Consider the following 17,883-nt stretch of genomic DNA (forward strand, 5'->3'; position numbering starts at 1 on the left):
GACTACTTTGTTACAACACAAATAGAGGAAAACGTATGGGGGGGGGGGGGGGCGTTTAAGTTACAGACAGAAAGAATGATGACCCAAACATTTCGGTCAACATTAAAAAAGGCAGTCAGTGTGACGTCACAGGGCTGGAGATGCTCGGCAGAGTTTCTGCTCAGCTAGCTGCTTCCTGATGACGAAGAAACACACGATCAACACCACCATGCGGCCTTAAAGTGACCAGATGAGCAATATTTACGAAAGTGTTAGTGTTACCATCCCTTTCGCCCGTGAAGTAGGACTAGCGATAGACAGACTAAAAAAAAAAAAAGAAATAGAAAAGCGCTCAGCCCACACGAAATCCTTTCGGGAACTCTTAGAAAAACTTTCACACAGTTCACTCAGTTTGTGATGAACATGCCAAATGACGCCTTACAACAGGTAAGACTCCCTGCTTTTTGGTAAACAGACAACGTGGACATTGTTAATAAGTCAGAAGACAGTGTCCCAACCGACCCCAAAACACACAGACGAGTCTGCCTCCTAAGAACATTGGGGCTAACATAAAAGAGCGGCTTCATTGTAATCGACTACCATCACACAGGCAGCTCTTTGGCCTAAGGCCACATCAGTGGTGTTTTTCGGCAAAAAGATCAATAGCTGAGGCAGTCAACCGCGCATTAGAAACAATACAAACGATAAACGATAAATATGCAGTTGCACCTTTAATCGACATCACACTTTTGGTGGTCTGCGTTGTTCGTTAGGTTGAGGGAGATGCAATTACCAACTGCCCTGTATGTATAACAGCTTACTAGATTATTGCCACCAGAAATTAGTCAAGAAAATACCGAAAGGATGCACGCAAGGCTCAACCTGTGTACCAGTATTTTGAGACATTGCTGTCGAGCCACTCTTAAACAGCTTGGATGCGGATGACGGAATGAATGGGGTAGTCACTTATTCAGAAGATTTATTAGTTGTTATATCAGCAAACTCATCAATACATCTAGAAAACAAAACTACATAACTTCTCATAAGTATAAAAAATTGATGTAGACGCAACAAACTCAGAATAGCTGCATACAGAACAATATATGTTACTCAAAGGGGCACTGAAACGGAACACAATTATTAAACTGGATAGCGTTAAAATAAAAATTAAACAAATAAGGCGATATTTCGGAATACGTAACGAACGACTTACTTTCAGTGTGCATATCAGACTGACAGTTGACGAAGTGACGAAACTAACGCACTAGCTTGCAAGGCTAAAGTCACACAATACAGACTACGTTTGAGGACGCTACTAAACTATCACACAGCTCTCTATGAAGCCATAGTATGCTTTGCAGAAAGTGCATAGGCGCACTGTGTGTCTTGTGATCTATAGAAACAAAGAGAGCAGAGGCCAGATGACCATACTACTGAGAATGTAGGGTGCTTTTGGCACCACATCAATAAAAGCCTTTGGTGGTTCTGGGGACTTGCCTCATTGACGTCGCTATTTGCCACATAGAAGCGGCATACTAGCTAAAGAGGGGTGGCAAGACAATGTTCGAGAAATAACAGAGGGAAATATCACATACACGTGTCAGTTAAACAGCTAGCGCCCTAACATATGGCAACGGGACAGGTGAACTACCGACAAAGCCCTTCGCGTTTTTTCCTTCTCCAGTACACGGGAACGGCTGAAGCTGAAGCATGCGGATCCAAGCTGCTGCATGGTTCACTGTTTGATGCGCCACGGCCCTTACGCAGCACATTTGAACCGCGTGGACCATATCCAGGGCTGGACATGCACATGTGAGGCATATGGGTCTCCCGAACACGCGGCATTGGACTGCAACACACTTACACCCGTACGACATGAGGCAGAATATAGTGATATCAAAGACATAGACAAATGATGTACTCTAGGCAATATCTCTGACAAGGTTTCAAGAACACTGCATGACGTATACAAACATGGAAACCCATACTTCAGATCTGAAACTATCAGACGACCACAATGTCGAGACACAGCCACAGACACTGATGTAGATACAGATACAGAAAATGACAAACACAACATTTGATACATACTCATAACACATGGAGTTGGGCTGGATTGGATTGATTTGGGGGAGGAGACCAAACTGGGAAGTCATAGGTCTCATCGGGTTCGGGTAGGACGGAGAAGGAAGTCGGCCGTGCCCTGTCAAAGGAACCATCCCGGCATTTGCTTGAAGCGATTTAGGGAAGTCACGGAAAACCTAAATGAGGATGGCCGGACGCGGGGTTGAACTGTCGCCCTTCCGAATACGAGTCCAGTGTGCCAACCACTGCGCCACTCACAAGGTGTACGACACCTAAAGTAGATAAATAAGAAAATTATAAGGAAAGCAGACATAGCATGCGACTGGTTCGTGTACCTAAGCTGCTCTTGAAAAAGAATGCAAAGGAAAATTACTAGTATAAGCAAAGAGACACTCATTACATCTAAGGAATACACCATATGGGGTGGTGAGTTTAAGTTCCGAGGCTTCCCTCACGCCTGTGGCACTAGTCAGGGGAAACAGCAACAAGCGCATAAACATACAAGGTAAAAGCACATATACAAACATATAGAACTACGTGTAGATATACTAACACAAATAGTGCAATGGGCATGCCCTACAGAAGCACTTAAAAGATGTAATAAGTAGTCTACTTCTTAGATAGCCGAAACAAATACACACAGAGTCACTCATGATATATTTCGCATAGCAAAATAAGAAGACATATTTTTGTATGCAACTTCAGGTGAGATAGATTCGACGTTTCTGCCGAGGTCCTTCCACCAGGAATAGCAACAACATGAACCAGAATTTATATGTTACATTTTGTTTTAACTCTAAAAGAAAATTTGCAGATAATCTCTTTCCTATCTTTCCATTATTTTCTTCTAAACTACTAACATTTATTATTTTAACACTCCGTTTCCTGCAACTAATTTAGTTTTCTTTGTAACTCATTGCTATTACCCTTCTTTTATTGCTGAATTGGAACTTAAATAGTGGCAAATATGTATTTACAGCTCGTACAAAGTAGATACGTGTTTCAAAGTTTTACTGACCTTCAGAGTAGTCACCAGCATTGTGTATAACCCTTTGTCAGCTATGTGGAAGTCGTCGGATAGTCTTAGCAGTGCCAGTTGTGTTGGCAGTTCGAGCGCCGCGGTCTATTTCCCCATGAATTTGTAGCAGTTCTGAAGCGAATGCTGTGACGTGCTTCCTTCAGTTTAGAAATCGAGTTGAACTCGCGATGGCTTTCGACAGGGGGGGGGGGGGGGGAGTGCAGTAGGTGGTATGGCACTTAGCAGCCCCATCAGTCAAACAAATCAGTAACAGCTTGCACTGTACGTGCTTGAGCATTGTCCTGCACAATGTTGGTCAGGTCCTACAAAAAGTGTCATCACTTCTGTCTCTCTGCTGTTCATTTTTGGAACACAGCCTACGACCAGCTTAGAGACAGAAGTGATAACAATTTCTACAGGACCTGATCATCATTTTGCAGGACAACGCTTAAGCAAAGCTGTTACTGATGTGTTTGACTGATGGGGTTGCTCTATACCACTTACTGCACCTCCCTGACTAAGCCCTCGTGAGTTCATCTCGATCTCTAAACTGAAGGAAACACTTGACGGCTTCAGAACTGCTACAAATTCGTCGGGCTATAGACGGCGCCACTCGAACTGCCAACACAACTGGCACTGTTAAAGAGTGTCCTACGACTTCCACATCGCTGGCAACTGTTTATACACAATGCTGGTGACTACTTTGAAGGTCAGTAAAGCTTTGAAACATTTATCTATTCTGTACGAGCTGTAAACAAATAGTTGCGACTAGTAAAGTTCAAACCCTCGTATAATTCTCATCTGTAAAAGTTTTAAGAGAGGTAGCTGGGATGAGTGCATCTCCCCTTCCCCCAAAAACCAATTTCTGCCACCGCCAGTAGATTTCTTCATATCTGAATTATTTTAACTACTGAACATTTACCTCTGTAATCTTCAGCGGCTATCTGTCTGAGTGTAGGAAGTTATCTTTTTGTAGTGGTACTACGTTACGTTACAGAATAGACTAGACTTAGCGTTTAGCAACCTGCTTCATTTAGCTGATTATCTCTTTTGCATGCGCTTAACTGACTGTCAAGAATAATTAATGCAGCTATTGATGAATCACCTGCCATCGGTCTTGTCAGTCAGGTAGGGTAATTACCTAACACGCATCTGAAACTGTGTATATTACGCAGGTCTCTGTTATTGTCAGTAGTTCTATGTCGCTTGTACACTGAGATTTGGAAAAATTATTGCTTGCTTTCGTCCGCTTACTGCTGTTCCGTACCTTGTTATTTTGTCCAAGAGTGATATGTGTATAATGCAATGTAACGTCTAAGTTCAGTTTGTTGGCCATTAGCCGGCCGGGGTGGCCGAGCGGTTCTAGGCGCTACAGTGTGAAACCGAACGATCGCTACGGTCGAAGGTTCGAATCCTGCCTCGGGCATGGATGTGTGTGCTGTCCTTAGGTTAGTTAGGTTTAAGTAGTTCTAAGTTCTAGGGGACTGATGACCTCAGATGTTAAGTCCCACAGTGCTCAGATCCATTTTTTGTTGGCCATTACCTATGTCTGTTCTGATAGGCAGTGCCTTGCATCGTTACAGACTCTTCTTTCTGCTGACTGATTTATTATTTTAATTATCATCTGTAAAATTAAAATGTGAGTCATTTATTAGGGAAAAACGTGACGCGTAACGATTTAGTATGAGAAACGTACCAACATCAAGTTCCGCGAAATGGCCCAGACATTCGTTTCTGTAAACCTCTCTGTCTCGTCATTCCATATCTACATCACTATTCAGCAATTTACCTGCAAGTGTTAGGAAGAAATATGACTTTCAAACAATTTAGTGATCGTTCCACTTCCAAAAAGCAAATAGGAAAAATGAACACTTAAATTTTGCGGCGAGACCTCTCAATTCTCTTATTTTATTAAGATAGTCAATTCTCCCTATGTAAGTCGGGGTCAAACAAATATTTTGGCATTCGCAGAAGAAAGCTGATGATTAACATTTTGTGAAAAAATCACGCCGCAACGAAAAACGTCTTTCTTTTAATGACTGCCATCCCATCTCTTGTATCATATCCGTGACGCTCTCCTCCCTTGCAACGCGACATTTCTCATATGCAGTTGCACAGCTTACATTACGCACTCTGCGTTTTGGATTCCGTTCAGCGATCGTAACAGCAGACATTCTCAGCCAAACCCGACGAGAACAATGCTCACTTACCGTAATCTGCCAGGCCGCCAGTTCTGATAGTGAAATTTTAACCTGAAATTAAATTTTAATAAAAAATGGAAAAGAAAACTGAAGTTTTATTGCTCTTGGCGCACTTGCTATTGATGCAGTGCTACTGTTATGTACAGCGACCAGGAATGTACTGAGTTTGTGTTAACCATCAGTAATTCTTTTCGATAACTTTTTCATTAAAGGAAAGGTAGTATTTTTTTTAAAAATAATTGACCTGTAAAAAGCGATCATATTGTCTTTTTACTGATAAAGCTGCTCTGAAGGAGCATATAACATAGTGTTATTACTGTCTTTAAAGTGACAAGATTTTGTCCTTATACTGCGCTAATAATTTACTTTGTTATTTATACTGATATTTAAATTGAATTTACTTTAGGAAAGAGGAATGCTGTTTAAAGTAAAATAACTTTACGAGAATTTCAGTGACTTGATCTGTTGTTGCTAATATGATCATAAATTGAAATTACTGACTAGTGATTCCCTAAACCTGTCTGAAAGTTATTCAACAACAGTTTTCTGCCTTGCCTTTTGTCGACACGGTCTGAGATGTTGTAGTTGAGCTGGACTGGCGGCTGGATGAGGTCTTCACGTCTCCCTACTGAGAGCCATAGTTACATGTACGCCGTCGTACATTTCGACACCATTACGTCGTGGGTAGGCACACGCCACATTGCCTTCAAAGTGGTCGGTAATTCTTTCACTCCGGCTTTTTGCGTTATTTAAACTACTTTTCCTGTTAGGATTATATTAATGTTTTCAGCTGCTGACGGGCATTGATAAATATCAATGGGGACAGGTGAAAGTGTGTGCCCCGATCAGGACTCGAACCCGGGATATAGGGCTTGCATTGCAGACGCTCTATCCATCTGAGCCACCGACGGCACAGAGGATAGCGCGACTGCAGGGACTATCTCGCGCACGCCTTCCGTGAGACCGACATTCTCATCTTGTATGTCCATACACTACATTCGTAGTGTCCCACCACAACACACTCATTTCTCGTGGAAGACAGTAAGAGTTTGGGGAATATGTGTGCAACCGCACAGAAGAAGAAGGTCATGGCTGGTATTGCCAGAACTATATACTTCTATGGATATGGTGTCTGTTCTTTCGGACACCATATCCATATAAGTATACTTTTCCTGTTGTCCAGCCCAAGTATCTTCTACCTCGATACCACTCACATTGATAAAGGAACATTTAACGTTTTCGCCAGAACGTATCTCACTAGTGTGTATACGCTTGCGTCGACCACAACGACTCTCCCACATCAGTCCGCTATTTCGTGTTTCCGCCTTTGTTGCGCTCTTTGCACACGTCAGTACCCACACGGAAGGCCACTCCTTCCTAACGCTTGTACAGTGTTTTATGAATTGGAAAACATTGAAACAAAGAAGCGCCAGTCTCTTATAGTCTCAACAAAACAGTTATTAAGCAAGTCAACGTAATTAACAAAATGTGGGGTTAGCATATTGACGTTTTGACATGAAATAGCCCTAAACCTTACATTAAAGTGCCATGGCTCCCACAGGTGCGAGCATATGGACATTTTGAAAAATTTCTCACATTTCAAGTCACATACTATATCGTGACAACAGAAAAGACACGCCATTCTTTGAACTTTTTCGATGTCCTCCATCAACCCGGTATGGCACAGATTTCATACCGTGCAAAACTACTCTAGCGGAGGACAGACATGCGTAGTGCAGATAGTCTGTTTAGTAGATCTGTTGCATCTTCTAAGCGTTCTGCCAGTAAGAGACAGACTTTAGTTCGTGCTCGTTACATTTTGTGATTGAAGATTGCAATTTTAAGTTGCTCATTGTTGTGATACCCAGGTATTTAGTTGAATCGACAACCTTTACATCTGTTATTTATTGTGCAACAGAAATTTAACGGTTTTTCTTTTAGTACTTTTATGGAGGGTGCCATATTTTTTTATTGTTCGCCTTGCGAAGTAGCCGTGCGGTTCTAGGCACTACAGTTTGGAACTGGGAGATGAAGAAGCTTGTACAGGATAGAGAAGCATGGAGAGCTGCAGCATCCAGTCTCAGGACTGAAGACCACAACAGTTATGCCAGTTATGCCCCTGGATTTTCTTCTCAGAAAGGACACATTTAGTAGTAACTGATGGGATGTCATCGGGTGAAACGGAAGTGATATCTATGATGCTGAAAGTGACAGTTTACCCCGAACAATAAAAAAAAAAGGTTCAAATGGCTCTGAGGACTATTGGACTTAAATTATTTGGTCATCAGTCCCCTAGAACTTAGAACTACTTAAACCTAACTACCCTAAGGACATCACACACATCCATGCGCGAGGCAGGATTCGAACCTGCGACCGTAGCGGTCGCGCGGTTCCAGGCTGAAGCGCCTAGAACCGCTCGGCCACACCGGCCGGCATGAAAATTGTCATCTTGGTTAATGTCTTTTGTCATACCCACTTTTCTATGTATTCTTTTATAGGATTTAACGAAAATTTATTATGATGAAGACACCCAAAGTGGGGTGTTGAAACCTAGGTCAATGTACCTTCCAGTTATGTCAACCGATTGGCTGTATAATCCTATGCTGAAACTAGTATACGGTTGCTGAGTAACAGGTATCTTTGAAACTTCCACAAAAAAAAAAATTCTCGGATCAGTGCTGGCTATGTGTCAATAGATCGTTTTCTTCGATATGTTTCATGATGTTATAACTCGACATATGTTCCAGAATCTTACTGCAAACTGTTGTGACTGCTGTGTTTCTGTAATTCAGAGCAGCCCTCTAATTGTGTGTCCTTTCTTGTGTATTGATAGGTAAGGACATTACGTCGAGTAGGTTGTTGTATATGATAATTAAATATGGAGTTATTACATAAGCATACTCCGAAATAAATCTACTGGATACACAGTCTGGACAGGAAGAGTTGCCTGTGTTAAGTGATGTACGTTTTTTTGCTACACCCAGATTATCTATTTCTTATTTATTCATGTTTACAGCTGTTACTGATTTCAGCTCTGGAATATTTAATGCATACTCTTTGCTGGAGGTATTTCCGAAAACCACATTTAGTAACTCCACTTTAGTGGTGCTGTCATCAGTAACATTACCATTGCTATCGCACAGTGAAAGTATTGTGTCTTGCCGCTGATATGCCAGAATCTTTTTGGATTGTCTGCCAGATTTCGGAACAGAGTTTTATTGTGGAAACTATTAAAAGCATCCCTCATTGAAGTTGGAGTTAGATTTCGTACTTCTGTGAAATTTGGGCAGTTTTGAGACGTTCTTTTTAATTTTGCATGCTTTTTCGTTGTTTCTGCAACTGTGTCCTGGCCTGCTATGTGTACCGTGGGTTTGTGTTTCGTCTCTTGTTAATTTATTTGGTATGAAACTCTCAGCTGCTGTCAAAAACCTTTCTTTGATTTCAAACCACATGTGCTCTACGCTTACATTTATGATATCACCAATTCCTCGAATAAAAGCGTGTGCAGGAGATGTAAGGAATGAATGGTCACACCTGTATAGAAGAAGGATTTTCATATGGGTGCAAATATTCAGTGTATAATTGAATACAAACAAAGTGATGGAATTGTATCTAAAGCTGACCAGAGTTGATTTCCGCGAGAGTAAACATTCCCTTCTGTTACAAGGCACCTGTTACCACATAAACCCGACTCATTGTCAGAGTGTGCTTTAAAATCGTTTTACACCCATGTAAAACGCTAGTGTATAGTTCGATATCAAAGTGGTTTGTATTGGACAGAGCAGCTGCAACATAATTTACATGCAGGAAGTTAGTAAAAGGACTCAGACTAAGCCAAAAGAATTGCTGAAAGAGATCCTTTTTCTTACGAAACTAAAATTCCCAGACAAGGCGAAAAACTTGGGGAATTTGTTTGTGGTTGGATGAAATGCAATGGTTCTGTCGGGCATGAGAAGTTTGCCTGATACCGTATAAATTGCGATTATTTGGAATATGTATTATATAATCGTGAACATGGACTGAAAGAAAACAACTTTTTTGGCTGATGTCACCAACGCGTTTACTGTGTTGCTCGACCCAAGACAAAAATTTCTAATCCCGCTGCTGGAAGCAATTTTTGTCAGTATTTGCTAGTGTGGGAGGAAGATGGTGCCGTAAAGTTACTGATCTCTAGACACACAAATTCCAAACCTGCCTGCAGTGTTTAGTATAGTGAGGGCAGGTGTATGTTAATCCGAAGAAAGAACGAAAATTAGAGTTTAAAGTCCCTGCGACAACAACGATGTTATTAAAGATGGAGCACGTATGCGAATCGTTGGAAGGTGCGAACTGGAATTGACGACTCCCTTTCAAACGAACCATCCCGATATTCGCCTTAAGCTATTTGCTGGAATCATAGAAAACCTAGATGTAGATGGCTGGACGGAGATTTGAAGCGCCGTTCTCCAGAATAAGAGTCCAGGGTCTTTCCAGTGCACCCGCCCGTCCTTCGAATGCAACCGTTAAATTCGGCGACCCCTATTGGAGAGAAGCAGGCATGTGCTGGCACCATCATCGTCAGCAACACAAACGTGACAATACGGTTAACACGCATTCATCGTGGGCGTCTACAGTTACACATGTCATGTCGGACTCATGATAAGCAGCACTGATGCATAGTAGAAACGCTTGCAAAAGATTAAGCCACGATAGAGTGAGCACTGAAAAGTTAGTTATCCATGATAATCGTCGTGAGTTCTGCAGTTGTGCATTAAACTGCTTGAAGTAATACAGCAACCAGACAATTTTTCGATATTTTTATTTGTGCCAAGACATTTCGGGCTTTCTTAAACTGACGTCACATATTTCTAATTTTTTTGGCTTTAGTAATACGATGTTTTTGTCCACTGCATTTTGAACACTACAGCAGCCCCGTGCAAAATATCAAAACGTTTTGTTACCCTTTTTGGCGAGCTGTAGATATATGTTTAATTAATATCTAAGTAAACTTATTTTTTCTGTAGTACATGGCTCCTATTTCGCATTTATATGCATAGCACACATATTTTCACCTTTATTGATCAAGTGATGTAGGCAGCATTCGCCATGCGGCCGACTTGCCCGTTCGTTTGTATCGGACATTATTCAAAAATTCAGTTAAAATTTTCTTACGCATTCCAAAACTACTTCCGATTTCAGTTCCGATTATACACATATGACACTTTATACATGTCTCTGCATGACAAAGAACTGCATGATATCATGTCCCTTGCTTAATATACAATGTCTGTAATGTTATAAATAACGCTACGTTACTTTGGAGATTATTGTCATCTAACATGAATACTTACCGAGTTTGTGGAGTAGTGCGTGGCTAACATTAACAGAATGACAAATAATATAGACTAAATGTTTCACAAATAATATGGTCCACTTTATATCAGAAATAATATTACATATTTCATATACAGTGAATAAAATGGCATAGTGGAATAAAGTGTTATAAGAATAAAGCAGAAAGTAAATGACATACATTATACAGGGTGATTTTTTCCACCGTATACGAACTGTAGGGATTGATCGATGAGAGGACACGGGCCAAAAAAGTCTAATGAACGTATGTCCGGAAGTGCATGGTTTCCATGCTAAAGATCATGTACTCAGTCATACTTTACGATGTACCTTGCAGTCACAGTTATAGTATGTTTTGAAAATGGTTTCCATGTGTCTCAGCGCAAGCGTGTACGCGCCGTAGCATGTTCTGTCTCACACTTGTTACAGAGACTGCGGTCTAATACGCGCTGTACCATGCAGTTACAGTATGTGTAGGAAATGGTTTCCATGCGCCTCAAAGCAAACGTTCACATCGGACTGGCTGCATCCGAACAGTGTCCAAGGCAGCATGAAAACGCTGTTCCAGTATCTCCACATCTGGAATGGGCTCTGCGTACACGATACTCTTGAGATGGCCCCATAACTCGCACTGGTTGAGATTCGGTGAACGAGCAGGCCATGAAAATAGACCCCCTCATCTGATCCATCGACCCGTGAAGACACCATTGAGATGCAACCGGACGTTAACGGCGAAGTGGGCTGGAGCACCATCACGTAACAGCCACATAACCCTTCGAATCATCAGTGACTCTTCTTCCAGCAGGGGAGGCAAAGTCATCAGCTAGAAACACCAATAGTTTCGCAGGTTAGGTGGCATGGAAGGAAGACTAGTCCCGAAATACCGTCGCCAACTATTCCGGCCCACACGTTCCGGCTGCACCGACGCTGATGATTCACTATCACCATACCATGAAGGTTCCGTATACTATCGTACAGACCGTTAAGAAAGCTGAAGATACCATTTCGTGTACAGATGGCCTCATCTATGAACAGGATGGATGACACAAATCTCGGAATCGTGGTTGCCTGGTGAAGAAAGCAGTGACAAAACTGTCCCCGACATGGGAAACGGTTCAAATGGGTGTAAGCAATATGGCACTTAACATCTGAGGTCATCAGTGCCCTAGAATTAGAACTACTTAAGCCTAACTAACCTAAGGGCATCACAAACATCCATGCCCGAGGCAGGATTCGAACCTGCGGCCGTAGTGATCACGCGGTTCCAAACTGAAGCAGCAGCGCGGTTCCGGGCTGAAGCGCCTAGAACCGCTCGGTCATAGCGGCCGGCCCCGACGTGGAAAGTCTGCCGTTAATAAGCCCCGCACACGGTGTAAGTGATAACGATGGTAACAATTATCATGGAGAATGTTCCACACGGTCGTCTGGCTTACCCTGAACTGGTGGGGAAACTGCCTGGTACCGACACGGCGGCCATGCTGCCTGGTGCCGACACGGCGGTCTCCTGCTACAGTGTTAATCACATTTTCCTCCAAGTCTGATGTCCGAACGTTTCGGTTACGTCCTTCATGATTTCCTGATTCCTGAAACGACCGCGTCTAACAAAAGGCGAAACACTGTTGCAAACTCTGAATGCTGTGGTTGTTGTCGGCTGGGATAGATGTCCTGATACAACCTTGCTGCCCGCCACACGTTGCCATCTGCCTTTCCGTAAGTAAATACCATATAGGCCAGATGTCTATTCGAAAATGAAACCATTATTACAACACTGTATCACATCGACTACAAGGTCAATCAACAAGAGAAGTGATTCAGACACAACATTACCAATTACCGTGGCAGGAGAGGGCGCTAGGGCTTGACGTATGAGGCACAGTACCGCCCTCTAGGAGGAAACCATGCATACTGTAACTGCAGCTGCATGATACAACACGTATTAGACCACAGTCTCTGTAACAATGTGTGATTGAATAAATGGTCACTAGCATGGAAATCATGTATTTCCTGACATAAGTTCATTAGATCTTTTTCCTTCCGAATCCTCTCATCCATCAATCCCTAGAGTTTGAACACGTTGGAAAAAGTCACCCTGTATACAATTACTAAATTGTCACATTACGCCATTGTGAATTAAGATTTTTTTTCTTTAGTCAGCTCACCTTTGGCGTTATGTTGCAGGAATCCTGCTGGCACTCACGAACATGATATGTGTGACACCGGGTTTCATCTCGCCAATCATGGTGGGGCATCTTACGTACCAGGCTGTAAGTACAACTGATTGTAAGAACAAATTACTGTATTTATTCTGTAATTTGAATCTGCAAATTTAGGACCTCTAGGGTCTCTTTTACATCGAACGAGAGGTCTTGCACTTCACAATGTCGACTGCTGTTTGCATGTTTCATGGATCCTAACTACGAAGTCTATCTCACTTTCCGCAATTCTTCTTTGGTGGCAGGAAGAATGGCCAAGTAGATACGAATTAAGATGTTTGAACTTATATTTATTATATGTTAGGCATTTCATGTCATAAGATAAGCGATCAAAGATTTTTTATCGCTGAATAGTTCAGTTATTCTAGAATATTAAGGCTGAGTGATGGATAGCGTTCCATTATTGTGTGTAGTGTATAATTATATAGGGTTTTTGACAATTCCTATTACAGACTGCTAGGAATTGTAGAGGGGAGATAGTATACGAAGTTTTGGTGCTTAGCCCTTCACCAGAAACGTCTTGTTTGGTTGTAAAATAAGTTTGAAGATCGGATCACTTTCAAATCTCTAACTTCACGGTACGCACACGGCGGAGACAACGAGCTTTAATTTGTTTCCCCAACAGAACCCCATGACAAAGACAACGTTTCGAATACTCTTCGTCGGGTTCTCTTATACTCAGCCCTCGTAGTTGCAACGTACCAGCTTCTCGCATGGATATGGTATGTGATGTCACGATAACAACAGCGAGTGACGGCGGTGCCGTCTTCTCAGTTTGTGTGCGGACCGTGAAGTGGCAGATATGAGAATGAACCTATCCTCAAATTTATTTTACATCCAGACGGTATGTTTCTCCACGTTGGTTAGTTATCAAAACTTCATCTACTAAGTGTCCTCTACAACCACGAGAAACCTGTGATACAAATGTTGAAACACCCTGATATACAGTGAGCCCACAATAGTGATGGGATACCACCCAGTATCGTGCCGGACTTAGTTTTCCCGGGCGTAGTGCAGCAACTCCACGTGGTATGGACTCAGGAAGTCCTTGAAAGTCCCGTACAGAAATAATGAGCCATGCTTCCTCTAAAGCCGCCCATAATTGTGGAAGCGTTGCCGGTGTGCACCATTATGTCTCATAAACTTTCAATGGGATTCATGTCAGGCGATGTGGGTGGCCAAATTGTTCGCTCAAACTGTCCAGAATGTTCTTCGAACCAATCGCGAACAATTGTGGCCTGACGAAAAGGCGCATTTTCATTGGAATATGAAGTCTGTGAATGGCTGCAGTTGGTCTCCAAGTAGCCGAACGTAACCATTTCCAGTCAATGATCGATTCAGTTGGACCACGTAAACACAGCCCTCAACCGTTATGGAGCAGCCACCAGCTCGCACAGTACATTGTTGACAGCTTGGGCGCAAGGCTTTGAGGTGTCTACGCCAAACTCGAACCCTACCATCAGCTCTTACCAAATGAAATCGGGTCTCATCTCACCAAGCCACGGTTTTCCAGTCGTGTAGAAGAGAGGTGCTGCAGTCGATGTCCTGCTGTTAGTAAAGACAGTCGCGTCCATCGTCTGCTTCCACAGGCCATTAACGCCAAATTTCCTAACAGAAATGTTCGTCGTACGTACGAAATAGATTTATGCGGTTATTTCAAGCAGTGTTGCTTGTCTGTTAGCACTGACAACTCTACGCAAACGCCACTGCTCCCTGTCGTTTGTGAACATCGGCGGCCGTTGCGTTGTTCGTGGTAAAATGTAATGCCTGAAATTTGATAATGTCGGTACATTCTTGACACTGTGGATCTCGGAATGCTGAATTCCCTAACGATATCCTAAATGGAATATCGCATGCATGTAACTCCAACTATCATTCCACGTTCAGAGTCTGTTAATTCCCGTCCTGTGGCTATAATCATGTCGGATCCTTTTTGTTGTGGTTGGCAGGAGAGCCAACACCGTATTACTAAAGGAGGCCGAAATGCACGCGTCTCAGCTCACGCAGGCTGGCGTGAGGTCTGGAACATGACAAAGGAATTAGAATTGAGAAAAACGGACGTGGCTGGTGGAATACTGAACTTTAATCCATTAATGACGAACGTCGCTCTTTATGGTACATGATTCACAATATCAATAGTACGGATACTGGCGCCTTGCTAGGTCGTAGCAAATAACGTAGCTGAAGGCTATGCTAACTATCGTCTCGGCAAATGAGAGCGTAGAAGTCAGTGAACCATCGATAGCAAAGTCGGCTGTACAACTGGGGCGAGTGTTAGAAAGTCTCTCTAGACCTGCCGTGTGGCGGCGCTCGGTCTCCAATCACTGATAGTGGCGACACGCGGGTCCGACGTATACTACCGGACCGCGGCCGATTTATAGGCTACCACCTAGCAAGTGTGGTGTCTGGCGGTGACACCACACTTTTCACATGAATCACCTGTGTACAAATGACAGCTCCGCCAATGAACTGCCTTTGTTTATCTTGTGTACGTAAAACTACCGCTATCTGTATGTGTGCATATCGTTGTTCCATGACATGTTACCTCAGAGGTAACAGCTAGAGAGGGAGGGAGGGGGAGAGAGGGTGGGAAGGGGAGAGGGGGAGGGAAAGAGACTGGGAAATTTGGGGAAGGATGAGATCAGCTTATACATGAGGGCAGAGACAGGTTAGGGTTGGGTATCGAGTTGGGGAGATACTTTTCACGTTGCCAAACACTAAGAAATGTTCTTACCGACAACAATGAATAAATCTGTATTGGCCGCATAGTCCTGAGAAGACTAGCCATTTCACATTACTCACTGCAAGGCAGAAGGAGACGAAATCTCATTGAATGCAGGTTCTTTGTAAACGCAGGTGGCCAGAACGGTTGAATACTGGGCCGCTTTCTGATGCAAGGAGCCCTGTAGTGAAGACAAAAAAAAAACGTTGTGTTCTGCCTTAAGGCAAGCTTAGTCATGGGGAAAGCCTCGTCAGAGAAGTCCACCGCATGAGCGACTAGGGAAGTGATTCCAGTGGTGGTGTCCCGTTGCCTTCCACTGATGATGAAGATGAAATGATAATGAGGACAACACAAACCCAGTCCCTGAGCGGAGAAAATCTCCGACCCAGCCGGGAATCGAACCCGGGCCCTTGGCGTGACAGACCGCGGCGCCGACCACTCAGCTATCTTTTTTTATTATTAACCTTGTTAATCTCATTTTTGTTCTACATTGTTCGTTGACCCGTTCTTTCAGTTTTTTTATTACTGAGGGCACGCTGAGCTACCGTGCCGGCACTATCGGGGCCGACTAGTGAATACAAAGCTATTTATAAAGTAGTTATGCGAAAGTAGCCTCAGACTGTGAAAAGGATAAATAACTTACAGAAATGTTTGATAGAGCACAGAATGCAGAATGTTTTCAAATTTTATTCGCGCCGAACGCTGTTAGTTCACGACGTTCCCGCTAAGTTGTATGCGTGAATGAGTTATTGCTACAGTAATCATGTGGTTGTGTAATGGTGCAGAGCGTACGCAGTGAATCCAAATCCGCTACTACATTTCAGAAACTAAATATTGCAAGCTACCACCTCAGAGACAAACTGTTATTAATTGGTACAATTGTTTCGAACATGTACGGGACTCCCCTGAGATAAGTGTTTGTTACGCCGTAAGCTGTAGCAAGATTTACAGTAGTTTCTTTCTTGATGAATCAACTGTAACAGCTATACCGTACCTGGACATGTCTGACCCTTATCTAATGCCTAAAGTACAACAGGATACGGGCACAGAATTTATTTTCCAGCAAGATGGCACGACCACTTTATCATCCCTAGGAATGTGCCGACTTGGACTGGACCTGGTGGGACAATATGTTGGCCACCATGATCACCCGATTTAACTCCAATTAACTTCTGAGTATTGGGTTAAAGACAGTGCGTTCGTTCCTCCACTTCCTGGACACGTCGAGGAACTGCGACTACGGACAAAACTAGCAGTTCCATCAGACATCAAGGCTTGCTCTATAGTATCTAATTAGGTTGCCTGAATGGATATTTGAACTTTGCTTGTCTCGCCCGAGTCCCTTGGTGCCAACTGCGAAAATGTGGTGCGACCCTTCTCCCACACCCCTCCAAACTATCCCTCTGTTCGGTAGTATCACCCAGTGCAACTCCAAGAGTGTGGCAGATATGATACACGAGTTGGGATGGAAGTCATTATAGCATAGACGTTTTTCGGCGCGGCGAGACCTTTTTACGAAATTTCAGTCACCAACTTTCTCTTCCGAATGCGAAAATATTTTGTTGAGCCCAACCTACATAGGTAGGAATGATCATCAAAATAAAATAAGAGAAATCAGAGCTCGAACAGAAAGGTTTAGGTGTTCGTTTTTCCCGCTCGCTGTTCGGGAGTGGAATAGTAGAGAGATAGTATGATTGTGGTTCGATGAACCCTCTGCCAAGCACTTAAATGTGAATTGCAGAGTAGTCATGTAGATGTAGATGTGTTGCGTAAGACTTGGTTGTGGCCCATCACGCACTAACCACCTGTTTCCTCTTATTTGTAGGCTTGCATCCTGAAGCAGGTCTACAAAAATGATTGCTGATGGCACTCGTTAGACAAGCTGTGTGAGTGTACGAAGGTACCAGACTGTGTCCAACAACCCAAACCCATATATTAACCTCCAACGTCTTAACTGAGGCCGGCCGGTGTGGCCGTGCGGTTCTAAGCGCTTCAGTTTGGAACCGCGTGATCACTACGGCCGCAGGTTCGAATCCTGCCTCGGGCATGGATCTGTGTGATGTCTTTAGGTTAGTTAGGTTTAAGTAGTTCTATGTTCTAGGGGACTGATGACCTCAGAAGTTAAGTCCTATAGTGCTCAGAGCTATTTGAACCAGCCATTTCTTAACTGACACCTGCAGATCTTCATCTTCACACAAATGATGGTTGTGAAAATTTGCCGTACCGTGTCGTTAAAATGCAGCCTCTTCTGCAAACAAGACGGAATAAATAATAGGTTGGCAGTTAGTGTAACAAACCATGGGCAAAAGTCCTCTGTGGCCGGTGAATGATGAA

At 43.1% G+C, this 17,883-nt stretch overlaps 1 protein-coding gene across 1 annotated transcript in view; it reads left to right on the forward strand.

The window, feature by feature from the left end:
- LOC126335829 (sialin-like) overlaps window positions 1-17,883 on the forward strand; it is a 252,531-nt gene that overhangs the window by 207,788 nt on the left and 26,860 nt on the right. The window contains exon 12 of the mRNA XM_049999295.1: window positions 12,793-12,878. Coding sequence (XP_049855252.1) covers window positions 12,793-12,878 — 86 coding nt within the window. The remainder of the gene's footprint in view (window positions 1-12,792; window positions 12,879-17,883) is intronic.

Source organism: Schistocerca gregaria, chromosome 2 (assembly GCF_023897955.1).
Source record: "Schistocerca gregaria isolate iqSchGreg1 chromosome 2, iqSchGreg1.2, whole genome shotgun sequence".
Classification (NCBI taxonomy): Eukaryota; Metazoa; Arthropoda; class Insecta; order Orthoptera; family Acrididae; genus Schistocerca; species Schistocerca gregaria.